At 31.1% G+C, this 26,648-nt stretch overlaps 2 protein-coding genes across 5 annotated transcripts; one reads left to right on the top strand and one right to left on the bottom strand.

Moving 5' to 3' along the window:
* Positions 1 to 768: 768 nt before the first annotated feature.
* Positions 769 to 2,499, bottom strand: LOC105787061 (uncharacterized). 3 transcript variants are annotated; one of them, XM_012613520.2, is made up of 3 exons: positions 2,282 to 2,499; positions 1,970 to 2,196; positions 769 to 1,085 (listed from the first exon to the last, which is right to left on the bottom strand). In XM_012613520.2, the coding sequence occupies exons 1-2, from the start codon at positions 2,415 to 2,417 to the stop codon at positions 1,976 to 1,978; spliced, it is 357 nt and encodes a 118-aa protein (XP_012468974.1). In that variant the 5' UTR covers positions 2,418 to 2,499; the 3' UTR covers positions 769 to 1,085; positions 1,970 to 1,975. The 3 variants fall into 3 exon arrangements, with proteins under 3 accessions (XP_012468974.1, XP_012468971.1, XP_012468966.1); XM_012613517.2 differs by having other exon boundaries at positions 1,961 to 2,196; positions 2,282 to 2,498; XM_012613512.2 differs by lacking the exon at positions 769 to 1,085 and having other exon boundaries at positions 1,759 to 2,196; positions 2,282 to 2,496.
* A 19,431-nt stretch (positions 2,500 to 21,930) lies between these two features.
* Positions 21,931 to 26,131, top strand: LOC105787082 (uncharacterized). 2 transcript variants are annotated; one of them, XM_012613534.2, is made up of 5 exons: positions 21,931 to 22,798; positions 24,120 to 24,272; positions 24,566 to 24,664; positions 24,921 to 25,076; positions 25,720 to 26,131. In XM_012613534.2, the coding sequence occupies exons 1-5, from the start codon at positions 22,127 to 22,129 to the stop codon at positions 25,852 to 25,854; spliced, it is 1,215 nt and encodes a 404-aa protein (XP_012468988.1). In that variant the 5' UTR covers positions 21,931 to 22,126; the 3' UTR covers positions 25,855 to 26,131. The 2 variants fall into 2 exon arrangements, with proteins under 2 accessions (XP_012468988.1, XP_012468985.1); XM_012613531.2 differs by having other exon boundaries at positions 21,932 to 22,813.
* The last annotated feature ends 517 nt before the right edge of the window (positions 26,132 to 26,648 follow it).

The raw sequence follows: 26,648 nt of genomic DNA, 5'->3' as shown, positions 1-26,648 counted from the left end.
AGTGAATACTGTTAATTTTAAGTTATTTTGATAATTATTTTTAAACATAAGTTATTTTTATAAATATAACTCGACCAAAGATCCTGTAAGGGATAAGTACTAACTGGAATGGTGGGAGACAGACTAATTAGGCACACCTATTTGTAATATGATGTTGACAAGTGATGGTCGGGTTGGTGTATTTCTTGTGTGTGGTTCTAAGTTGTCTATTTTCTTTGATCGTATCTCTTGTCCTGTCTATAGGTGGGGGTAATTGGGTTAGGGTGAGTTTTACGAAAAAATTCCTGGGTTAAATAAGTTTATTAATCTTATTTTATAATTCTACTTTGATTTGAAATTATTTCAAATTGGATGGAATGGGATGAAATTGAGTGATATATGAAATTAAATTTTATTATGATATAATGTTAAAGAATATAAATTTGAAATTATATATATTTTAAAAAATAAAATAAATTAATTTAATAAACTTAAATTATTAATTAAAATTTAAAATTTTTATAAATATTTTAAATTTTAAAATTTATTTTAAATTATTTTATAGTTTTTATTGAAGGACTAATTTATTATTTTTCAAAATTAATAGAGATCAATCGAATATTTATATCAATTCATTATTTAAATTATTTAAATTATAAAATTTAACTTGATTCAAATTTAACACTTAAAATAGAGTTTATTCAAATAAATCAATTTAATTAACTTAAAATTTAATTTTTTTTCGATTTTTTAAAACGAATTTGCTCAAATCAGAAATAAAGCAAATAGTGGAAAAGCAAGAGGAGTGAACATTGAACATTGAACATTGAAGCATGACCATTGAGGTGGTGCTGCAAAAGTGACAGCCTCGCAGATTCTGACAGCAGAGACGCGTCTTTTCTTTTGCATGGGAATGGATACGAAAGGAAAGGGACAAGTAGTAGCAGTGTTACAGTTGTCAGGAGAAGACCCATCACCATTTTGGACTACAAATTCCTAAACCCTGTTTGGGCCTTTTCAATCGTGGAATGATTTGTTGAAAGAGAAGGTCAGCCCACAATGCCAGTCTCACTTCGTTTCTAGGGGAATACCGAAATCCATGCCACCTGAAAAACGACCTCATAATGTAAGGGTTTCAACCTTTAGATGGATTGGTAAGAAAACTTAAGGCTGGCTTCATCCTTGAATCATGGAACAACTTAAAAGTCTTAGTTGATGAATAGAATACAAACCCTGAGAGTATGGTGAAAAATTTTGTACGAGGTGTCAAAATGCATGTCTTTTTTACTCAAGAAAATGAGTAAATTAAGACCAGTAAGAAACATCTTTGTAATAAAAAACACTTTTGAGATTAAAATATTACTAAACAATATATTTTTTGAGAAAAAAAATACTTTTTAAACCTTAAAAATTGGCCTAAAAAAATTTTAGCTTCTCTTTAAAAGTGTTTTTTGTCCCAAAAATACTTCTTAGAAGCAATGCTAGAATTGAATTTTGCAGTTGACAAAATAATCAAGTAGTTACATGTGTACCTCATTCTAACATATGAGAAATAATTTTTAACAAATAGAAATGGTTGCAATTTTTAATAAAAACATAAGTTTGTTCTTTGCTCTAATATACATAGATTAATTTACTCATTTAAAAAAACAAAATATAATCTAACTCATAATACAAAAATACTTTTAGAAAAATCAGCATATTTTCAGACATCCCCAGCCCTCTAGAACTGACACCTTTCCCAAGGGCTTTTCTATCTTCACCACAGTATTAAGAATGTATCACTGTACATCTTCAATGTACTATTAAATTAAAAATTGATGATTTAGTCCAATGAATTTGCTAACAACCACTAAAGAAATAAACAGCAGGATTCTAGGAAAATAGAATAAAATGGCCCTACTCCCTTGATCATTCCAAGTATAAATGATTAATATCTTCATATTTTGTTTCATAAGATATGATCATCCAGAAAATGCACCTTGCTGACCTACAATTAGTCTCCATCAGTACCAGAAGAGTCGGTCAAATCAGAATCGAATTCTAGATCGTCAGCATCATCTAGAGGTTGTTTCCATTCACCGCGAATCTCTTTCATCAATTCATCATCACTTTCCTCATGTTTCCCTGACAACTTCCTCTTCAGAATCCCTTCAAAGATTGAAGGTATAGCATCTTCATCGCCATCAAGGAACTTCTGTATTCGCCTTTTCAGCTCTGCAAGAATCCAATTTTGAAAAACGTTACTATTCCTAAAGTACCTCGTGAATTAACCAGAGACTAAGTTGGAACATTGGGTTACCTTTGTTACTAACGTCGTCGTTATCGTCGCCATTGGTAGAGTAGAACCTGATTTGAGAGCGAGTCAAAGCGGCGAGTGGGAAGGAGGAGGGCTGCTTGGGAAGTATGAGGTTTAATCTGCAACCAAAAAAGGACATCTCCAAGCAGAGCTTCTTTCAATTTAGGGTTTTATTAAATAAAGTAGCATTATCTTATACACCCGTGATTGGACTAAGAAAATCACTGTAAAACAAGCTTTTTCGGCTTGATGGGTGTTCCAACTTCGGGTTTTTTACATAAATAGGTTGAAAAAAAAAAATTACTGAAATAGGGTGTCAGAAAAAGTATTTACCAAAATGGGTTACTTTTTTCATTGGAGCCTATTAGATAGGCGCCAATGAATAAAATAATAATAAATTTTTTTTTGAATAAAATATTTTTTTTATATTCTTTTAATAATTTTTTTTAAAAATACGGGTCAAAATACGGTCAACAGGTTGGGTCGGGTCGGGTGGCGCCTATCAGGTAGGCGCCAATGAAGGTGCCTCATAGAGAGGCGCCAATGAAGGTGCCTCATAGAGAGGCGCCAATGAAGGTGCCTTATAGAGGCGGCATTACTAGACTGTCCATGGGCGGCCGGGCCCAAAAAATTCGGCCCGACTCCTAGGCCCGCTCAAATATGGGCCTAAAATTTTGTCCAATAAACACCAAAAAATTTTAAAAATAAAAAAAAGTATTTTAAAATAAAAATAAAAATATATTTATTGTATTAGAGTAACCCTCCTATATTTCAAGCGGGCCATCGGTCGGCCAATTGACCATGGACGGTCTATGGCGTAGAAGGCCTCATAAATTTAGGATTAGGTTATAAATTTTGTGTTTGTAATTATTTAAAATTTAATTTATTAGTAATAAATTACTAAATTACTAATAAGTTACTAATAAATTTATAACATAATCTTAAATTACTAACAAATTAATTATAAAATAATTACAATATTCATACAAAAATTACAATATTACAATATATCTTGACATTCAATATTCATACAAAATTATAATATTACAATATTCATACAAAATTACAAAATTACAATATTCATATAAAATTGCAATTTTTTGTTATTAATTATTAATTATAAATTATCTATATTTAGTATGAATATTGTAATTTTTTGTATGAATATTGTAATATTATAATTTTGTGTGAATATTGCAATTTTTTGTATGAATATTGTAATATTATAATTTTGTATGAATATTGTAATGTCGATATATATTGTAATATTGTAATTTTTGTATGAATATTGTAATTATTTTATAATTAATTTGTTAGTAAATTAGGATTATGTTATAAATTTATTAGTAACTTATTAGTAATTTAGTAATTTATTACTAATAAATTAAATTTTAAATAATTACAAACACAAAAATTTATAACATAATCCTAAATTTATGAGGCCTTCATTGGCACCTAGACCTGTCCATGGGCCGGGCCGGGCCCAAAAAAATTTTTCGGCCCGACTCCTAGGCCCGGGCTCGGCCCAAAATATGGGCCTGAAATTTTGTCCAGACCCGGCCCGGGTAAAAATCATAGGCCCAAGCCCGGGTCGGCCCATTGGCGCCTCTCAGAATGGCACCACCATTGGCGCCTCCCAGGTAGGCACCACCATTGGCGCCTCCCAGGTAGGCACCACCATTGGCGCCTCCCAGATAGGCGCCAATACTATGTATTATACGGGTTCTATACTAACCCGAAAAAGTATAAAATTATATTTTATTCAAAAAAAAATTTATTATTATTTTATTCATTGGCGCCTATCTAATAGGCTCCAATGAAAAAAGTAACCCATTTGGGTAAATACTTTTTCTGACACCCTATTTCAGTAAATTTTTTTTTTCAACCTATTTATGTAAAAAACCCTCCAACTTCCAACCCATCAATTTATCGGTTTTCAGTTCATAAAATTATTTATATTACATAAAAATTTAAAATTTATTAAAATATATATAAAATTTGGTTTTTTGTAAATTAAAATTTCAAACTAATATATATGGTTTAAAAAGTGGATTAAATAAGAACAAGAAAAAGGAATTAAGAGAGAATTGAATAATTGTATCCCTTCTAGGGGTGGTATAGGTTCGGTTCGATTTGATTCGATCAAATTTTTAAAAATTTTTTGAATTGTTCATCATAATTTAGTTCGACTCAGTTTGATTCTCGGTTTTTTCATATTAATTTTTAGGCTTATTTTGATAAAATGAAAATTATTTTATGACTTCGAATATTAGTTGACAAAATTTCAAGGTCTTTCTCATAAAATATTTCTCAAAAACAATAATTTTTCAAAAATTTTGAGTTATTTTCACTAATTTAAATATAAAACATTTGTTTTTATATAAATAAAAATTAGAATTTAACTCGGTTTCAAATAATAACAAATTTTAAACGTAGATTTTCGGATTTCAATCACTACTACCTTGTATTTTCTTAGATTCCTTTGGTTTGGATAGGGTAGAGTTAAGGATCCTATAGATTTGTGTGGGCTGACCTTCTCTTTCAACAAATCATTCCACGATTGAAAAGGCCCAAACAGGGTTTAGGAATTTGTAGTCCAAAATGGTGATGGGCATTGTCCTGACAACTGTAACACTGCTATCCCCCTACTTGTCCCTTTCCTTTCGTAACCATTCCCATGCAACAGAAAAGACGCGTCTCTGCTGTCAGAATCTGCAAGGCTACCACTTTTGCAGCACCACCTCAATGGTCATGCTTCAATGTTCACTCCTCGGCTATTTTACTAAAATATTCTAAAAAAATATTATATTTATAAAAATAATCACCAAAATAACTTAAAAAGAACAGTAAAATTGAGTTGTGGTCTGTTAATAGTAGGAATCTACTCGTATTTTGCACCCATGATTGTCTAATAATTGTATCAGACTTAAAAAAATTAATTTTTTGAGTTTTGGCCTGTCAATGAGTGGAACTCATGTATTTTTTTAAAATTATATAACACTGATATACGAAAATGGAAAAAAAAAAGGAAAAAAAAATTTGGGTCTTTGGCACATCAATAGCCAAGCACCAAGACAATTTAAAAAAAATTTTTTGTCGAATCAAATATCGATATCTGAAAAAGTAAAAAAATTGTTAGGTGCTGGCCTGTCAATGGTCGGCACCCAGTACAATTTTTTAAAAAAATCGTGTCAGAATCAGATATCAGTATACGAAAAAAGTAAACCAAAAATTTTTTTTTGGTACTGGCCTGTCAATGACCAAAAAAAAATACATGGGTTCCAGCAATTGACAGACCAAAACTCAAAAATTTAATTTTTTAAGTCTGACACAATTATTAGGCAATCATGGGTGTAAAATACGAGTGAGTTCCGGTCATTGACAGGCCACAACCCAATTTTATTATTCCTTTTAAATTATTTTGGTGATTGTTTTTAAACTTAGGTTATTTTTATAAATATAATATTTTTTTAGACTATTTTAGTAAAATAGCCTCACTCCTCTCACTCTTGCTTTTCTACTATTTGCTTTATTTCTACTAACCTAATCTCTATTTTGTCCCGCCTCTTATTCCCCATTAATAAAATCATAATCGCTTATTTCACCCCAACTTTATTTTTTCTAAATTTATTTTATTTATCATCTCTTTACTATTTGAATTTAAAATTTAAATTCAGTTATTAACATCATTAAAATTCTTTTTAAATTTATTTATGCAATATATTAAAATTTTATAAAAATACTTACTTAATAATCATGTAACGAAAAAATTGACAGTTTGAACTTAACAAAGAATTTTAACAATATTGTCAATTCTTAAAAGTTACATTAACATTTTATTCAAAATAATGTATTTAGATTAATTAATGACAATCAAAAATTGAACTGCTAAATTATGTCAAATATAAGTATAGAGATTAAATTTTAAAATTGAACATAATCTGGGACTAAAATTAAAAATGAACTATTGTTTCAAAAACTAAAGGCTATGTATTTGGACATGTACACAACAATATTTTAATTAAAGTGAAGTATTTAGACTAATAATGTTATTATAAATGTTGAGGTGTTAAATTATGTCAAAATTAAAATATAGAAATTAAATTTTAATTTTGAGTATGATATAAGAATCAAAACTACAAAAACATTTTAATTTGAATGAATTATTTGGATTAATTATGATATTATAAAATTGAAGGAAAAAAATAAAGTTACAAATTTGAGCATACCAACAAAAATTGAGCCATTCTTAAAAAAAAAAACAGCAGCTTTTATTGTTTATTAAAGAGATGACAAATATATATATATATATATATATTGACATTCCTTTATATAGTGTATAGATTATAGGGTATTTATTAGTTTTTTATATGTGTTTGGTGTAGTGGTAAAATAAATTATATTTTTAAAAAAGGATTGTGAATTTGAATTAGAAAAGGCCCAGTTCGAATGCTTGTTTGAAAGGTAAAAAAGTTTGGGTAAAAATATAGGTTCGAAAAATGAGCTTCGGCAAAAAGACAAAGTCCATTTTCTAAATGGGTCACGACTCAAGTAAGCTTTTTTTTTGCCCGACCCTGCTCAAATTTGCAAAAAAAATTGTTGTTGTTTCCTCTATTTTGGTGTTGTTTTGTCAATGAATCGTTATTATATTGCTACTACTTTGTTATTTGTTATTATTATTTAAATATTGTATAATTTTTGTTTTATTGTTAATTTTACTACTATTTTAAAGACATTTACTTGCTAAGTTGCATTTGACTTAGTATTATTTAAGCATAAATATTTATTTATTTATTTATTTTCAACTTATTGGGAAACATTTATTCTAATGTTTTTAGTGTATTTGATATATTATATTTTTAAAATTTGTTTCTATATAAAATTTTAATACTGTCAGGTCGAGTTGAGCCCGAATTTTAGCATTTTATCAGGGCAGGGCCTAAAAAACAGGCCTAAAATCATGTTGAGGCCTAACCCGACCCATGATCATATCTAATTTGAATCCTAGAGATGACATTATTGAAAGGAATAACCACAAATTTTGAATATGAATAGTAAAAAGGGTATAAAAAAATTTAAAAAATTGTTTACTACACAACTTGTGAAGTTTTTAAAACTTTACAAACATGATTGGAAGTATGATAAACGTCTCATTTATCTATATATTAACTAGAAATTCTATCATAAAAAAATTTTTAACTTGCGAGCAAAAGAAATTTAAAATAGGTAAATATATCGTACTAAGAATATTAAATGCATTCCAATTGTTTATCATGATATTGCCATTTTTTATAGCAAAACAAAAAATTAACTTGGTGACACCAACGCAATTAGTGACATTATCTATGTACGAAATTTGATTAAAGACAACATTTTACATTAAAAGTTTAGTTTTTAGTGGTAAATAATTTATTTATAAATCTATTGTACACGGGTACAATTTCTAAACATGTTAATTTTAGTTTTTTTATTTATATAAAACTATATAAAAGTATGAAAAGACAAAAAATTTATCAAAATAATAATAATAATCATTTAATAAAAGAATATATTAATAATTTCTTAAGCGAATTGGTACTCAACTAACCGTGATACATATTCAATCAAAAATTTTATTAATAATATAATTTCTTTAGTTTTTACTCACACCCTTAACCTAAAAAAATTACATAAACTATCTAAGAGTCCTTATCACGTAAAAATCTAATCATAACCAACAAATAATATGATATTGATTTTAGAGAAAGAATATGATAAATGACATAATACTAGTTTGAATAATTATAATACAACATAACAAATAATATAAATATGATATGAATAAAATAAATAAATAATCCTTATCATTTTTAATTCATTTTATGTAAATATTGATTTTTTTAAATATGAATAATATATAATTTTGGCCCTTCAACTCATTCATTTGTATTTAGTTGGTCCTTAAATTATTTTTTGGACCTTATTGATTTTAAACTTGTATTCCATCAGCCAGGTACAATGAACAAGTTCAGGGATCAAATTATATATTTTCCCTTTTAAATGCAACTAATACGAAATTATTTGCGGACATTTGGTTCATAGAATCTTAAATTACGTTTCGTAATAGGATTATGGGAATGTAAGATTATAGGTGGAATGTGAGATTATATCGTTTGGTTCATTTGGCTGGAATGTAAGATAGGGGGACTTAAATGTAAGATTATCTAAAAGCAGATTTTACTATATTGTCATTATTAACCAAATAATTAATTCAACTACTTAGAGGATGTTAAAGAGCAAGTTAGTCCACAAAATTGTCAATCATGTTATAATCCTAATAGCCGAAAAAAAAACCCTAAAATCATGTAAAGAAAAAAAAGATTTAATTGGAAGTTATGATCTCAATGAAATTTTCTATCGAACAACAATTTAAATCACAAACATCAACGCAAATAAGCTTCAAATTTCAATCTATAACAATAATATTAAATTAATGAATAAGTGTTAGCAATTGTTGCTAATAAAATAAATTAAATTCAGGAGAAAAAAAGAAATTTGGGATTTTAAAATTGAGAACCCTAAACCCTAATTGAAACTTACAAACAATACAATAATCGATATCAAGTGTTAGTGATGGTGGCCATTGTACAAGATCTCATCTTTCTACCTATCTCTTTATATACTCACCATAATTAATTAAACAATAATTCATAACAATCGAGAAAACCTTTGAAAAAACAAGAGAGCTCATAAAATCAACAACATAAATTGAAAAAAATAAAAAAAATATGTGAGTGCAATGAATAAGTCAAGACTCATTTTACCGTAGAAAAACAACATTTCAATATTAAATAAATAAATAGAGATATTTAATGCATGGAAAATGAAAATAAGATAGTTGTGTAATTATTGTTTTCCATAGCACATAGTTGATAGCTGTAGAATAATAAATACAATTACTATTCCATTAAAGTTGGACCTACTTTTTGTTTGGGAAACACTATCATCTTCGTCTTGTGTTGGAGAATGCAGCCAATAATATTAATTTTGATGATAGAAACAGGAGATGGTTCAGACCTCCTTACAAAATGAACCAAATCAAGTTTTTAATTTTTGATTCAATCGATTGTGTAGGATTATAAAATTTTAAGTTTTTGATTCTATTAAAATAGAGGGTTTATTTTTCAAGCAAGAATTTGAGATGTACCTCGCAAGAGTATTTTTGGCATTTTACTTGTAAATTATATGAAATTTTATGTATGTGTGGTAGCTTTAAAACTCTATTTTATCACCTTAAATAAATACTAAATACCCCCTCTCTTTGCCTTTGTCGTCCACTCTAGAAGACGCTCTCTTTTTCTTTTCTTTCCCACCTTTCATCATTTCCCCTTTAAATTTTCACCATTTCTCTTTCATTTCTTTAAAATCTCACACTCAAAGGACTCTCATTTAAATTTCCTTCCTTCTCTTTTTCCATCACCACCACCTAGGGTTTGGCATTTAGTGTGAGAAATTATAGAAATGAATTGCATCCATTTTATAGATTGTGATATTAATTATATGATTCTTTAATATCTTATTAGTAATAATTATTCTCACCCCTACGGTAGAAACATAAAGATGAATAAGAGAACAACAAGAGTTCTCGATATAAATCTTCAAAGAATAAAGACAATTTATGTATAAAAAGTCGTTAGCTATGTACCTATCATACAATTAAAAATTTTACTATTCAATTAATATTCCTTAAAAGAAAGAAAACATATGTCTTTTGATAATGCAACAATGCATACTATCCTTTAAGGATAAAAACATTTTTCTTGATTGTAATGAAACAAACCAACCTTTGATGGTTCAAAATTAATTTAAAACTCGTGAAGAGTCAATATATTGTTATCCTATATTCAATGCGACAATGACATATGTTAATATTTCATAGTACATAATTAATTCAAGGCTTTAGAAGAGCCAATGCATTGTTATCGTTATGTTCTAGTCAGCCTCAAATAAATTATTATATTTTAAAAAGATATACGTTATAACGAATATCAAATTGAGATTGTGTATGAGGAGACAATTAGTTCTTACATATTAAATCTATTATATTGGGTAAGAATTTCGTATTGGAAATTTATTGTCTTTTCCTTAAGTTTGAACTATGCATATATTAGAATGGTTAAATCACATGTGATGGTAAACTATAAGTTTACATTAGTATTGTTGAATCTCACGCATAAGAAACCTGAAGTTTACTAGTCCAAATATATTAATTAGTTGGCAGGATCAGTTGGACCATCACGATAAATAATGATGCAACAAGACGAGAATTTACATGAATATTTATTAAAGAATTTAAAGTTTTTATTTATTTATCAAGTGACGTTTGTTCACAAAGAAGATTTATTAAACCTCACTAACAAGTCAATCCTTTCTTCATTGTTGGAGGTATTTATGGGAGAGGTCCTCTTCTCCTGTAGTGTGATGTGGTAGGTTGTTATAGCAAACGTGCTAATATAGTAGACGTGAGGTGTGAATGTAGTGGTCCCAGATTATCTAATTGGGCCCACTCATCATTTGAGGTGTTCACAATTAGAGAAGCATTCATACCTAAAAAGCAAGTGCCTAATGAGGTAGCTTGTTGAGCGAGTGGACAAGGCCACCTTCGAGAATGAGAGAGTGGTCCGAGTTCTTAGTTGAGAACACAAGGAGAGTTAGGTGAAGAAAGCAGGCGATTTGGCTTGGAAAGATGTTCGAGTGAATGGGATCTAATGACGGGGAGTTGAGAGTCTAGTTTTGGTAGCTCATTGTGCTGACACGTGTCCTAGCTCTAGAGGGTATAACAATTTTCAAAATCTTATGTGTCAAACATATTATTATGAGTATAATATCATGTTGACTTATCATTTCCACACATTACTCACAAAAAAACCAATTAATGGATTAACGACTGTCATTTGTATCAGAACTGAAAATTTAAAATTTAAAAAGTAAAGATACTTAGAATGATTGAATTGAAAAATATGGACCAAACCTACAATTGTATGCATAGTATAAAACTAACAACTGAATTTAACCAAATGTATTTAATGGTTGTGGCTTGGGTTAGGACTAAAATTGACCAATTAAAGTACATGGACTAATCCACAACTATTGCAAAACATAGAGACTACAGTAGAATTTAACCTAATTTTTTTTTTTATGAAAAAAGAAGAGAGGAGAAATGCAATTTTCAAAATTAAAAATTGGGTGGAGAATCCTATTCAAAAACAAGTTGAAAGGTTATTTTCTCACCAGTCTGATAAAAACCTACTATGCCATTACTTGGCAGTGCCAGGGAAGAAACCCAACCTGAAAAATGAAAAAAATTGGTTTCACTGTTTGCTTGATAGTCAAAAGGGTTGGATTTGTATTCTCATTCACATTCAAATCATAAAAATGATTGCAATCAACAACCATTATTATGACTTGAATCAAAGCGTGATTAAAGGAAAAGATTCTGCCTAAAATTTATATGCTTTAGGGAATAGGAAAGGAACAAATGGGGGGAGTCCCCACTGGATTGGATGCTTTCTGCTCAAGACATCACTCCATTCCTGCTATTTATTTTGTCCAATCATAGCTACTGCCCCTCTGCTGTAATCCAATCCAAAACCTTTGTCTTCTTCTTCTTCTTTTTTGGTTAAATTATGATACAAGTCTTTATGCTATTTCTACATTAGAAATTTAGTCTTTATACTTTTTATATCTCAAAATTCAAGTCCAATTGTTAAACTTTTTCTTTTAACTTGAATTTGACAAAAGAATTTTAACTATGTTAATAATTAGATTTACATTTTTAAATCGGTTAAAATATGCTCCAAGCCCTTATATTCTTTGTATATTTAGAATTTAGCCTCCTACTTTTTAGCTTTTAAAATTCAAGTACAATTGTTAAAACTTTTTCGCTAAATTTGATGATGCAATATTTTGAAATTAAAATACTCACTTGATAGCCATGTAACTAATAAAAAGATGTTGCAATGAACCTAAATTTGACAAAAGATTTTTAAGCGTGTTAATAAAAGACTTACATTTTTAAATCGGTTAAAAAAATACTCCAAGCTCCTATATTGTTTGTATATTTGAAATTTAGTCGCTCGACTTTCATTCAAATAAATTTAATTCTTCTAATTTTAGATTTTAAAATTCAAGTCAAATTGTCAACATTGTTAAAATTCTTTTGCAAAATTCAAGTTCGTTATAACCCTAATTTTTTTTTATTGCGGCAACCAAATAAGTTTTTTTTATTTCAAAATGTCACAGCAATGAATTTAATAATATTGACAATTGAACTTGAATTTTGAAATCTAAATAAAAGTAAAGGGACCAAATTTCAAATGTGTGGAGTGTAAAGACTTGAAATGTAATTTAACCTTTTAAATCTGAAAAGTTATTTGTAGGGTCAGTTGAAACAGACCCCACAGATCTGACTTTTTGAAGACTCTATTCCCAATTTCATAGATGCATTTCTTGGCTTCCTAACCCTAAAAAGAAAAGAGTGACAATACCCACAAAATATCATAGCCTCAACCTAACTTTTGTTGAAAAAGACAAATAGCCTGTGACTTTAAACCCTTTTCTCTTACAATACTTAAGTCTCAGTTTTAAGCTTAAATAAATAATTAAACTTCTCCGTATGAGAAAAGAACAGAGGTTTACTTACATATTACAGATTCCAAAGGACACATAGCTAAATCCCTACAAATTCCCAAAACATGACTTATCATACCCCCGGCCCCCACCTAACAAACTCTTACCATTCAACCGGTTTTTTATCGAAAAAATAAAAAAAATTAAAAAACCAAAATGGTATGGTGAAACAATTATGTACTGGTACATTTAGATGGATGGAAGGTGGTGTATAGGCGGTACCTTTTTCATTCTGACATTAATCAGTTAAAAATATATATTATTAAATATATATATTATTTTTGTATGAATATTGTAATGTCGGGATATATTGTAATATTATAATTTTTGTATGAATATTGTAATTATTTTATAATTAATTTGTTAGTAATTTAGGATTATGTTATAAATTTATTAGTAACTTATTAGTAATTTTGTAATTTATTATTAATAAATTAAATTTTAAATAATTACAAACACAAAATTTATAACATAATCCTAAATTTATAACATAATCCTAAATTTTAAATAATTTGTATGAATATTGTAATATTGTAATTTTGTATGAATATTGTAATGTCGGGATATATTGTAATATTGTAATATTGTAATTTTTGTATGAATATTGTAATTATTTTATAATTAATTTGTTAGTAATTTAGGATTATGTTATAAATTTATTAGTATAACTTATTAGTAATTTTGTAATTTATTACTAATAAATTGAATTTTAAGTAATTACAAACACAAAATTTATAACATAATCCTAAATTTATAACATAATCCTAAATTTTAAATAATTTGTATGAATATTGTAATTTTGTAATTTTGTATGAATATTGTAATGTCGGGATATATTGTAATATTGTAATATTGTAATTTTTGTATGAATATTGTAATTATTTTATAATTAATTTGTTAGTAATTTAGGATTATGTTATAAATTTATTAGTATAACTTATTAGTAATTTTGTAATTTATTACTAATAAATTGAATTTTAAATAATTACAAACACAAAAATTTATAACATAATCCTAAATTTATAACATAACCCTAAACCCGAAAAAATCAGAGCATTGGCGCCTCCCAGATAGGCACCACCATTGGCGCCTCCCAAATAGGCGCCAATACTATGTATTATATGGTTTATATACTGACCCGAGAAAGTATAAAATTATATTTTATTCAAAAAAAAATTTATTATTATTTTATTCATTGGCGCCTATCTAATAGGCTCCAATGAAAAAGTAACCTATTTTGGTAAAAAAAAAATTTCTGACATCCTATTTCAGTATTTTTTTTTCTATACTATTTGGGTAAAAACCCTTATTTTCAAATAGAATAGATTATGATAAGAAAAAATTATTTTGTTAGTATTATATAGTTTGTTTAGTGTTATTTTATGTTTTGTTTTAAAGTTATTTTATTTATTGTGATTTGTTAGTAAGTTTTGTGTTTAGATTATTTGGAATGTTATGTTGTAAAATTTTTTAATATATTTGAAAGTTTTTATGTTAGTAACTATTATAAAGTAATTGTTAGTTAATGATAACAATAGGAAAAAATAGATAAATATTGAAAATATTTTTGTCATAGATATTGTTAAAAATGGCAATAAAATTGGTATTGTTAGAAATGGACTATTTTCATTCATTAAATTTTTTATGTACGTATTTTTATGTTGTTCGAAATTGTTTTAAGAATTTTTGTTAATTTTTATGAATCTGATTTGAAGATGGATAATCATTTTTTCATATGTGTTTATTTCGATGGAATCATCTTGACAACAACCGTTGGATTATATTTGAATGTCGGTAACAAATAGTAATGAGATTTAATAGAAATGTCTCGTTCGATGATATGAATGAAAGGGTTAACGCAAAAATTGTTAGACGTTGTGGGAGAAGGATCTCGAAACTTTTCTACAAGTTTCCAGTTTCGACAAATCCCATCAAATTAACCGAAATAGAACTTGTAGACGATGAAGATGTGGAGACAATGATTGCTCTTTTTTGTGGGAATCAGAGTGACCAAAATGCACCGATTCACTTATTTGTTGAGTTAGTCGGTGTGGAGCAAAATGAACATCTCACTGCATATGGTGAAGAACATGGAGCTCAGGAACCATGTATGGTGGCTCCAATATCGTACGTTGATAATGAATCGACCATACGCGAGATCGGTATCGATCTTAATGTTGCTCCCGATATTGATGTGATTGGTGATGATGGATACGATAGTAGTGATTATTGTGATCAAGAGTTCGATAGTGATAGTGATCCCGATGTGGACGAGGTCCCCAATGATATTAACAATGAAAATGTGAATGACGATGGAAACATTAATGTGTCTTCAGTCGAGAACCAGATTCGACGTATTGTGATACACAATAATCCTGGGCCACACATGTCGCTTATAGACCCCGACGTGACGCACGTAGCCGAGTTCTCGGAATACCTTGAAATACTACCTACTCACCTGCTGACCGTAAATTCTAATATTAAAGAGTTGTTCGTAGCCTAGAGATTCGAAAGTAAAGAAGAGTATGTATTTGCTATTAAGCGGTATAACATGAATATATCAGTGGACTACAAAGTCACAATGTCTAAATCGACATTATATATTGAAGAGTGTTGAAAGTTAGCGGAAGGCTACAATTGGCGGGTACGAGTTGCATTTATTCAAAATTCGCAGATATGGGATATACGAAAATTTGTTGGGTCTCACACATGCACATCAACATGTATGACAGAATATCATCGAAAACTTGATTCCAAAACTATCTGTACATATATCATGCCAATGGTAAAAGACATACTGACCATTAAAGTTTTGGTATTGATTGCCGAAATGCAAGCATAATTCCAGTATCGAGTATTATACCAAAAGACGTGGGTAGCTAAACAGATGACAATAGAGCAATTGTACGAGGATTTTGATGCGTCGTATAATGAGCTACAGAGATGGATAGCCGCTATGTGGGAGTACATATCGAGGAGGGCGGGGGCATAAGGGTCTTTATGATACAATCAATAATTCGATTCATTTTCAATTAGGCATTGCTCTAGCTTTTTTAGGGGTTATTACGTCCTTGGTAGCTCAACACATGTACTCTTTACCTGCTTATGCGTTCATAGCACAAGACATTACTACTCAAGCTGCGTTGTACACCCATCACCAATACATCGCAGGATTCATCATGACAGGAGCTTTTGCCCACGGAGCTATATTTTTTATTAGAGATTACAATCCGGAACAAAATGAGGATAATATATTTCGATAATATATCCAAATGCATTCCTTTTGATTAAAAGGAATTGCTATAGCTCCAACAAATAAAGTAAATAGAAGCAATATAAGCATAGGAAATAGCATAGTATTATCTGATCTATGAGGATAAGAAAAAACCTTATTGTAGCCAAAATTCGTAATAGTAATAAGAGATTCTTTTTTTCCACCAATTGTATATGGCTGCTCGTTCTTATTCATTGTTAATGGTAACTGTCATTAAGTTACAGACACGACCTTATTACGGCTCGGATGACCAACTATAACCGGGAAAAAAAATTTCATCAGATGTTCTGGACGTTTGATCCATGTGTGTGCGCATTTCCCCACTGTAAGTCATTTGTGAAAGTAGATGAGACCTGGCTATATGAATAATATACACAAATCCTACTTCTTGCGGTTGCTCAACACGGTAACAAGAACGTGTTCCCGATAGTATTTACCATCGTAGATAATGAGAATATGGAATCGCGAGAATTCTTCCTTACCAACCTACGGAGGTATGTTATTAGCAACGATAATATTTGTATCATCTCCGATAGAGGAAAATGATTAATTGCCGCCATTAGGTGTTCCGGTATGCAATGGAGATCCGTTTACTGCATCTAGCATATCGTGACTAACTTCTATCGAGATTATAAGAATGCAGACTGGCGGAAACAAGTTGTGAAATTGGGTAAATGATAACTTTATCTTTTCAATATAAGTTTTAATGTTCTAGGGCAATACTGTAACTTATCTTTTCTTAATACATATATAACGCACGAGCTAGAGCCACACATTTTTCGCCAAAGAATGACTTGACTTGAGAGTGACTGGAGGGTCAAACGAACATATCTTTCTGACAGTGGTTGGGTGCCATAGAGCCGTAGCAATGCGCTTAAAGTTTTGACGAGGGCTTTCGTTATGGTCAAATGACCACAAACTTGGTGGAGGGGATCAACGCTGTGTTGTTGAAAACACAACATCTTTCGATTTCATCTTTCTTGTCGGCTATATTCTACAAGTTGGCTACCTTGATGCCAAGAATGGGTCAGCAATAAGTCAACCAGATGGAGGCGGAACACATGTTTATCGAAGATGTCAGGGATGTAATGGTTGCAAATCATTGGATAGTGAGGTCGATGAATGTAGAAGTATATTCACGACGTATTGAAACGTTTTGAGTTATAGAAACCATCGGTCGTCAACCTGGTATACCACTTACATCCTATGGAGTTGATCTCTGAAACAGACGGTACGATTGTAGGAGGTTCCAAACACTTCATTATCTATGTGCGCATGTCGTGGCAACGTGTGCTAAAGTCTCACTCAATGTTGAACAATTTGTCAATGATGTGTACACACTCGAGAGCACGTTGCGTGTCTGGGAGAATGAGTTCCCCGTCTTACCTAACCTGTCTGCTGGGAGGTGCCTCCGACGAATTTCGAGCTTGTCCCAAACAAAGGGTTACGTAGGAATCCGAAAGGTCGTCTGCAATCATCTAGAATCCGTAATGAAATAGACATTAGGTAGAAATCTAACAGTAAACGTTGTGGATTATGCAGATTAGCTGGTCATAATTGGAGTAAATGCCCGTAGCGAAACTACCATGTTGGACAACCGTCACGATTGAGTAGGAATTGAGCTTATGTAATCCAATGTACCGAATTTATATTACAAATTTTGTTGCAATTTTTAATGTTGTAATGTATTTAATTTATATAACAAAATTTATATTACAAAGTTTGTTACAAGTTTTAGTGTTTTAATGTTGTAATGTTGGAATTAATCTAATTTGTGACCACAAAGTTTGTTCCAAGTTTTAATATTGCAATTAATCTAATTAACTAAATATAAAGATTGTCTTTTTCTTGATTTATATATTTTTAGAATAAAAAAGTACAAACTTTTTAATATTTAAATTGCAAGAAACCCCTAAAATTGATGGTTTGATGGTGTGGTCCTAGGGGTATATTTCTGCGGAGGTCGACGTTCATGTTATGGGTGATTGCGGCGATCAACATCTTCTTAAGTCGCAGGTGGGGGTGTGCGAAACATAAAAGAAAAAGTATATGCCCCGAACGCCGTCGATGAACTTGAGTCGGGAGGAGTGCTATACTGCAGTGGATACGACCTAGGAGGAGTAAGGTACTGCGGTGGATATAGGCCAGGATGAGTGTTGTACTATGGTAGATACAACCCAAAGATATCAAACCCGAAATGTTATCCGTGTCCTGACGAACCCGAGAAATAGTCATTGATCCGCAACTTCGGATAATAAGAAATATCAGCCAAATGTGTACGCGATCGCACGGGCTCGAGCTCCGGCTGTGGCTCGGGCTTAGGCTCAGCCTCTATATCGGGCACTGGCTTGTATGCTTCAGGTCGATGCATGTGCGGAGGGACTACAGTCGACTGCTTACCAAGTAAATATGGTTTTCCCGTACTAGAGTACCATTGTATGTACTCTAACGATGGTTGCAAATCAGAATAAATATCCATCTGAGGTCTTCGTGCCATCTGATTATCCCACACTACAACATATTTTCGGTGCACAACCCTCAATTATTTCTATGTTTTCCTCTCTTGTTGATCCCGTGAATCTTCCCTACATGTATTGGCTGATTCGGGATATACTGGATGCAACCAAGCTGCTGGAGTACTCTATCCCCATTATACCAGTCGATTGTCTGGAAATTGATAATTGGTGCGTTGTTGCACCACATGTGAGAATGAATGTGGGTAGACGAGGGTATAACAACCGTAATTTCTGGTCTTCGATACGACATCCATATAAACTGCACGATTAATAACATGGTTAAAATTTAACACGGTTCGAGTAAGATATTCAAAGTAATTACATGTCACAAATATTGGAATGCTTACCCCTTCCCTGACATGTTGTTCAATCATCAGATGATATATCAGGATAGTGTACGACCTCCCGATACCTGGATAAAAACTTCATCTACGAAAACAAGTTACATGTTAGAATAATATCATTAAAAAAAATGTCAATTAATAACAAGTTAAATTTTATCACTTATTCACTAGTGGAAATACGTATGGTTGATGCCTAACCGATGCCAAGAATGACATCCGGTAAAAAGCCCATGATTGTAGCAATAGAAGGCATCCGTCTATGTCTACGGCATCAGGCTTTGTCGTCCAACAAAGCTTACGATACAACATAGCCAGAACTATAGAACCCCAACTATACGAGCGAACATTCTGTAAATCAGTTAATAGGGGTAAATACATCAAATCAACCCTGTTATTGTTCATATCGGGCATCAGTACACCCTCTATAATATGCATAATGTACTCTCAAACTGCGCACATCACCTTATGTTCAGTGACATTAATTGATAAATGTTCAAAATTGGCTTTCAGCCATGAAAATTTCAAAACTGTAAAATTGAACTCAACATCGGCGGGCGAGACTTCTATTAGGCTATAACAAAGGGCAGCTAGCTCAGCTATCGCACTTACGCCCGTTACGGCACTCCCGTCAATTGGAAGCCCAAGTTGCAATGCAACATCCTCGAGAGTGACAGTGCATTCCCCACACGACAAATGAAAAGTGTGGGTCTCTAGGCGCCAACGCTCGACCAATGCGGATATTAAATTGTACCGCAAATCAAATGTCCAGATGCTGACCTGAATCCAGCTAACTCCAAGTATGGCATCAGTCATTATTTCGTGGAATATCCTAAACCATTCACCCAACTCCTTAATGCGAGGTACGGGCTCTGACAGTGTTAAATTATAGAAAATAGTTATAATAACATAATTTATTTCCGTAAATTACGTAGATATTTTTTTAAGGGAATCCGTGATTAACAAGTAACAATATATTACCATATTATTAACTGTGTTTGATATGTGACCATCGTTTTTAATCAATGGAGCCATTGCGATACCTGCAATTTCAAAATAAATTTTGGTTATTAATTTTAAAGTTTGATGGATTTTAAATATTTATCAAAATACCTAAATTTTATTTATTGCTTTTAATTACAAAATAATACCAAACAATTTTTCCACATCATATTTTTTGCTATACTACATTAACAAAATAAATATACATAATACGTAAAATGTTTTGGTTTAAAATATAATATATATAATAACATGCCAACTTAATTTTTATCAAAAATATACTTTTTTTATAGAAGTTCAAAAGAAAATTCATTTTAATATTTATAAAAAACATAAAATAAAATTTAAAAACATAAACTCTTATTCTCAATTATAAAATCTTAAAAATTCTCAATTATAAAATCTTAAAAATTAGAACATATAAACTAATTCCTAATTTATCTCATAAATTTCAAATTCCATATCAATGGTCTCATCTTTTACCTACATAAAAATAATAAAAATAATATTAAAATAATCAAAATAAAATGCCAAATAAATTTCATAAAAATATATCTAATCAACTTAAAAACACATAACAAATAAATTACACAAAATAATAAAACATTCTTTGTACATAACATAAATAGGCTTTTTACTTCTACAAACATTAAAATAAATTATGAATGAATGAAAATATAAAATAAATACAAACATACCTTAATATCTCTTTTAACCAGATAATACCTTACAAAAATAAATTTAAAAATTAAATCCGAATTAAATCAACAATAATAACGAAAAAAATTAAATTAACAGTAATCCATTAATTTATAACAAAAAATTACCTTTTTCTTTTTTTATTTTTTTCCTTCTCTTTCTCGTTCCCTCTCTATTCTCCTTCTCTTTTTTTTTTCTTTCTTTTTCCCTTCCCTTCCCTTCCCTTCCGGCCCTCTCCTCTTCTTCTCTTCTTTTCTTCTCCTTCACTCACCGGCCGAAAATAAACTTGAGGACCTTATAATGGTCCCCAAACACACAAAAAACAAATTAACTCAGCATGCATCCATCCCATCGCCTGCGATGCCGCTTCTGCCAGCTCCTCCACCAGTGCCGCCTGCGCCAGCTCTTCCACCAGTGCTGCCTCTTCCCTAAGCGTGACTCGTGTCCTGTCCCATCATGTCAGCGGGTCGATTTTCGGGTCCAATTTTTACTGTATGCGACCTGTATTTGACCCGTATTTTTACATGTGTGCCGCCTGTCCCTATCCCTCCACTACTAAAATAATATTTTTTTAACTGATTAGTGTCAGAAAGCGGCACCACTCTCCACCCATCTAAATATACCATTTTGGTGCATATTGTTTTAACATACCATTTTAGTATTTTTTTAAAATAATTTTTCGGTAAAAAACCCCATTCAACAAATGAATAACAAAGTCTCAATAAAGTAAATACAATATGGGAGATTTTTTTATCTAATAAAATTAAATAAATTAATCTTTATATATTAGATTAAAGAGTAAATTAATTTTTTATTAAAATTTTATCCATTTTATTATTAAAATCGGGCTATTGTATGCGTTAACATAAAACATACGTGGCATGTCATGTTTTATTGCTTGATTATTCTCATCTATATCAATTTTAATAGTACAAAGGAATAAAATTTTAATAAATAAAACAAAATATAATTTCACTCCTAACACCAGAATAAAGAGTTGAACTGATTAGATAAAGCTAAAAAATTAATTAAATTAACTGTTAAATAGTTTTCTTTTATTTTTAATTTTTTGAGAATTTATTTAATTAAAAAGAATAAACCACAAATAAATCAACATAAACCAGTGGTACTCTTAAAAAATTGACCCTCATCAAATCCAATCAAAATTCAATGCAATAAAAAGGAAAAGGAAAAGGAAAAGGAAAAAACGAACCTCATAACTCACTCCATCTTCTTCTTCCCCCCTCGTCTAATCCTTCAATCTGTTTGTTTTCATTATTAACATTTCTCTTTCTCTGTTGCAGAACAAACCAACCCAACCCAACCCAACCAAACCAAAACAATAGCCATGCCATTTCTTACAGAAACCTCAGCTTCTGTTTCTGCTTCTTCTTCTTCTTCTTCTTCTTGTTCCACAATAGCAGAACATCTAAAACTAAGAAGACCAGCCAGGAACCAAATCAACACGACAGAAACAGATCCAGACCCAGTGTCAGAAATCCCATCTTTAATCCAATCCACTCGTTCTAAATCCACCATTTCCTCTCTTTTCCTCTCCTCCAACAATGACACAACCAAAAAGAAAACCAATCCTTTTAGCCAGTCTGCTCTTAGAGGACTTGGTTGCACCGCATCTACATCACAACAAGTGTCGGTGCCAGCCATGATACGTACATCAGCCGATTGGGAAACTAAGAAAGTAAAGAAGAAAAAGAAAACACAGCAACAGCAGCAGCAGCAGCAGCAGCAGGAGCAAGAAAAGAAGAAGAAGAAGAAAAAGAAGAAAAGTAGTAAACTTGTTGTTGGCAATGAGAGCAGCAACAGCCATAAGGTGCATCATCCTCATCATCAACAAGGTGTGCTTTTGAATGAAGGGAGTGGTTATAACATTAGTTGTGGAGTGATTCAAGATGTTTGGTGTGGACCTGGAATTGGGTTTTCAGCTGATGCTGTTGGCTCTGTGGATCGTGTTGCTACAAGGAGAAATGTGCCTGCTAGAGGGAAGATTGATGTCGAAAAGGTCAACCACAGGGGGGTATATCCATCCTTTTATGCTGCATATATGGTTATTTCTTTTAGGGATTACATATCATGTCATTGGATGAGTTCTTTATGAGTTTTGGGACCTTAGGATGCTAATTTCTATGCTTTAGTACAATTTGGACTTCTTTTAATTAATGTCGTGTAGGTTATTATTATTATTATCTGGATTTGGCACTAGAATTAGGTCCTTTTTCCCCCCTTTTTGGTGCTTAGCCCATGCATCCTTTTGATATTTATGAACACTTTTTTGGCCATTCATTCAATTCATTGTGAATGTTTAATTGATCCCTGCCTAAAACTTCTTTAGGAAACACTTTATGTTTTTAATAATTTCAATATACCCCACAGATTTGCTCATTATGAATGAACAAATTGCAATTTCTGAAAGCTTTATTGTGCCTTAAGTTGGTTCCTTATTTGCATTTGAAGCAAGCATATAGGTGATCTTGGCACTTTACTTTACAACCTGTTTCATACTTACTTTTCCTGAATTTATTTTTATTCTTAATATATTTGTTGAAATTCATTAGTGACACAACCACCACTTAAATTCTTGGGGGGTCTTTTGGTTTTAATTATTTTTAGGGTTAAATAGGCTGAATTTAACAACTATTCTCACATTAGGGCTTCAACTTTTTTTGTCCAAGTTAGTTCCTTAACTTGGCAATTGTTGAACTGTTTTTTTTCTAAGTTAGTCCGTAAACTTGACAGTTATTGCCACATTGGGGCCTGAACTTTTTTTTGTCTCAGTTAGTCCTTGATATTTCCTTGAAATCCCTAAAGTTCAGGCCTTAATGTAACACCAATTGCCAAGTTCAGGGACTAACTTGGACAAGAAAAGGTTCAGGCCCCAATGCAGGAGCAATTGCCTAGTCCAGGCCCTAATGTGGGAAAAATTACCAAGTTCAGGGACTGACTTGGACCAAAAAATTCAGGTTCCAATGTGGGAGTAGTTGTCAAGTTCAGGCTTCAAATAGTGATTTAACCTTTTTTTTTTATGGTACATTTCTTTTCTTTGGATTTGGTAATGTTTCTTATTTAGTGCTTTCTTAGTGTGTTAGAGAAGCAGTTATAATTTAGCTTTGTTAGTGATGAAAGGTAATATCTTTGGATTTTAAAGCCTATCATGGACCCTATCAAATTAGGTGACAGTCTTATACAGCTTTTGATAAGCATGTAAATGTTTGTTCATCTGATTTGGTATTCTCCTTTCTGCATGATCAGTGTTCTTTTGTATTATAATTTTGGATGTAACTTCGTTTTTATGCTGGCTGATTTCGTTTCATCTATGTTGACAGCCTTCGTATATAGCAAGGCGGACTGTAAATCCCGAAACACTCTCATTTCTTGATTCTGATTCAGCCTTCATCTCATCACGTCCTGAACCTGATTTCTTTGGATCTAGATACTATCGCCATGCTCGACATCCTTCTCCAGAGGGGCTTGCTGAGGTATGTCCACATTTGACTCTCACATTTGTGTCCTACTATTGTAAGTAATGAAGGAATGGTTGAGATCCTTATTTTGAGAGTAATGTTTACCATTCAAAAAAGATTCATTAAGTGCCAATGAGGCCTTGGCACCATTGGCAAAGGTTGAGGCCCCAGACCTTGAAGGCCCAAACCTTGAGGTTGGTTTTTGTCCGGTTCTTCACGTGCTGTGTGTTGTATTAGTTGAATTCTAAGTCAGATAGGATTTTTTTTGTTTAATTTCCATGTCAAACTGTTGGTGGCTGCTGGTGTAGATAATGATGCTGCAGAACAACTTGCTAATGGGCGGAAGATTAGATTCACGTGATCGATTTAGCGACTGGAGGCTTGATATTGATAGCATGTCATATGAGGTATGTTATGTTATCTTTATCTTCTTAAATTGTCTTTTAAAAAGAAAGAAGCTTAGGTATTTGGCATGGTTCGACGGATTCTCGTTCAACTCTTGATTTGGTACAAAACCAAAGGTTTAACTCGGTTCATGTAGCCACCTTTAAGAGGGTCTTTAGCTCTAGGATTCAAATCTTAGTTGTGTGATGTGCCTTTGTACCAAAAAAAGCTCTTGGTTCAATACAAAGAATAAACTTTCTTTTCATTGATGTAAAACAGCAATTACTGGAGCTCGGTGAGAAAATCGGTCATGTTAACACCGGATTGAAAGAAGATGAGATAAGTAGATGCCTTAGAAAGATGAAAGGCTCAGTTATGAATGATTTACCACTAAGTGTGAACATGAATGTGGATAAGAAGTGCAGCATTTGCCAGGTGAGTTTTTCAAGTTTGTTCTTCATGTTCTATTATCTTACCTGGGAGGTCCTTGTCTTATAGGTATTGAATCAAATTAGTCCTTATACTATTAAAAGGAATCAAATAAGTCTAAATTGTAATAGAGTTAACATTTATTTTATAAAAAATGTCTTGAAATTTTTGTTTTTCATTTACAGATTCATAAAACTTTAAAAATATTAACCGTGTTAAACAACAAATGTTAATCTTACTTCAATTTGGCATTGTTTGATTGTTTTATAGTACGAGGATTAAATTGATTCATTTAATAGTAGAGGATTAATTTGATCAGGCCCCTATAATTAGCGGCAGTGGGAAGGGGGGTAGCAGGAGCCCCAGCCCCCCCTAAAATGAGAAATTTAACCTTTGGCCCTTTTAAATTTATAAAATTTTAAGTTAGTACATGATAAAATTGTACTTTGGCTGGCCCTAAAAAATGATAAAATTTTAATTTAGTCCTTTAAAAATTATAAAAATATAAGTTATTAAAATAATTAAATTGCATTTCAACTTTCATAAAAGTATACAATTTAATTTCATCGTCCTTGGCTATGATAGAGGGACCTCTCAAATTCATTCACCCTTTTTTCTTTTATATAAGTTTTAATTGTTTGGAATATAGGAGGAATATGAAGCGAATGAAGAAATGGGAAAGCTATATTGTGGACACAGTTTTCACATCCAATGTATAAAACAGTGGCTTGTGCATAAAAATACTTGCCCGGTTTGTAAGACCGAAGCAGCGGCTCAATGCTAGCTGCAGCCAGCTGTGGCGGTGCCGATGGAGATTCAATTTTTACTCCCCCCCTCCCCTTTTATTTTCTGAAATGTGTGAAGCCTCAAGGGTTCAACCTGTGTTGACTTGGGCAGTACAGGGAAGAGATATGTTGCAACTTTGCCCAGCCCTCTTCCTTGAAATCAACTACTGTAGGTTTGTGATTGTGTTGCCATATTTATGAAAATTTTTTCATGTTTATAATTGGTGTTATGTAAATTTTGATAATGAATTGATGATATACTTGTATTGGTTTTTATGTTTTTTTTTTTTAAAATTTGGTGGTGTTGTGTTATTTAAAATTGCCCAACAATTAAATAAATGCTTTGATTTCTCTACTTGCTTTGTTTGGGAAAAAGTTAAATAATGAAGGAATGTTTGGATTGTTAAAGTTGCCTAAAGTGTAACTTAATTAATTGAAAATAAGAAACTCGAAATCGATTGGGGTATGAAGGATGATATCGGTTTCATGTTCTTGTTTTTCTAAAATTAATTTTGGTTTTAGATTTTTTTGATTTATTTTGATAAAATGAGCTCTACTTTTGAGCTGGTTGTTCATTTTATCTTTTAACCATGAGGTCAAGAATTTGATAATATTCGTTCATGCGAATACAAAACATTTCATAATCATTACTGGACACTTTAATTTTGACAAAAAAATTATTTTAAGATTTTTAAATATTATTTGACAATTTCATAGCCTTTTTTATAATTATTTTTAAATTTCAAGAATTTTTGAATTATTTTAAATATTTTTAATTTAAATTATTCATTTT

This window comes from Gossypium raimondii, chromosome 7 (assembly GCF_025698545.1).
Source record: "Gossypium raimondii isolate GPD5lz chromosome 7, ASM2569854v1, whole genome shotgun sequence".
Classification (NCBI taxonomy): Eukaryota; Viridiplantae; Streptophyta; class Magnoliopsida; order Malvales; family Malvaceae; genus Gossypium; species Gossypium raimondii.
The sequence above is the reverse complement of the archived record's forward strand: the minus strand, read 5'-3'. Positions and strand labels throughout refer to the sequence as shown.

What these genes read in the sequence shown, in the direction of transcription:
- LOC105787061 (XM_012613520.2), bottom strand. Translation starts at nt 2,417, where the DNA reads ATGTCCTTTTTTGGTTGCAGATTAAACCTCATACTTCCCAAGCAGCCC. An exon ending in CGACGACGTTAGTAACAAAG is followed by an intron (nt 2,197 to 2,281) that starts GTAACCCAATGT and finishes GGATTCTTGCAG; the next exon opens with AGCTGAAAAGGCGAATACAG.
- LOC105787082 (XM_012613531.2), top strand. Translation starts at nt 22,127, where the DNA reads ATGCCATTTCTTACAGAAACCTCAGCTTCTGTTTCTGCTTCTTCTTCT. An exon ending in CTCCAGAGGGGCTTGCTGAG is followed by an intron (nt 24,273 to 24,565) that starts GTATGTCCACAT and finishes CTGCTGGTGTAG; the next exon opens with ATAATGATGCTGCAGAACAA. An exon ending in TTGATAGCATGTCATATGAG is followed by an intron (nt 24,665 to 24,920) that starts GTATGTTATGTT and finishes GATGTAAAACAG; the next exon opens with CAATTACTGGAGCTCGGTGA.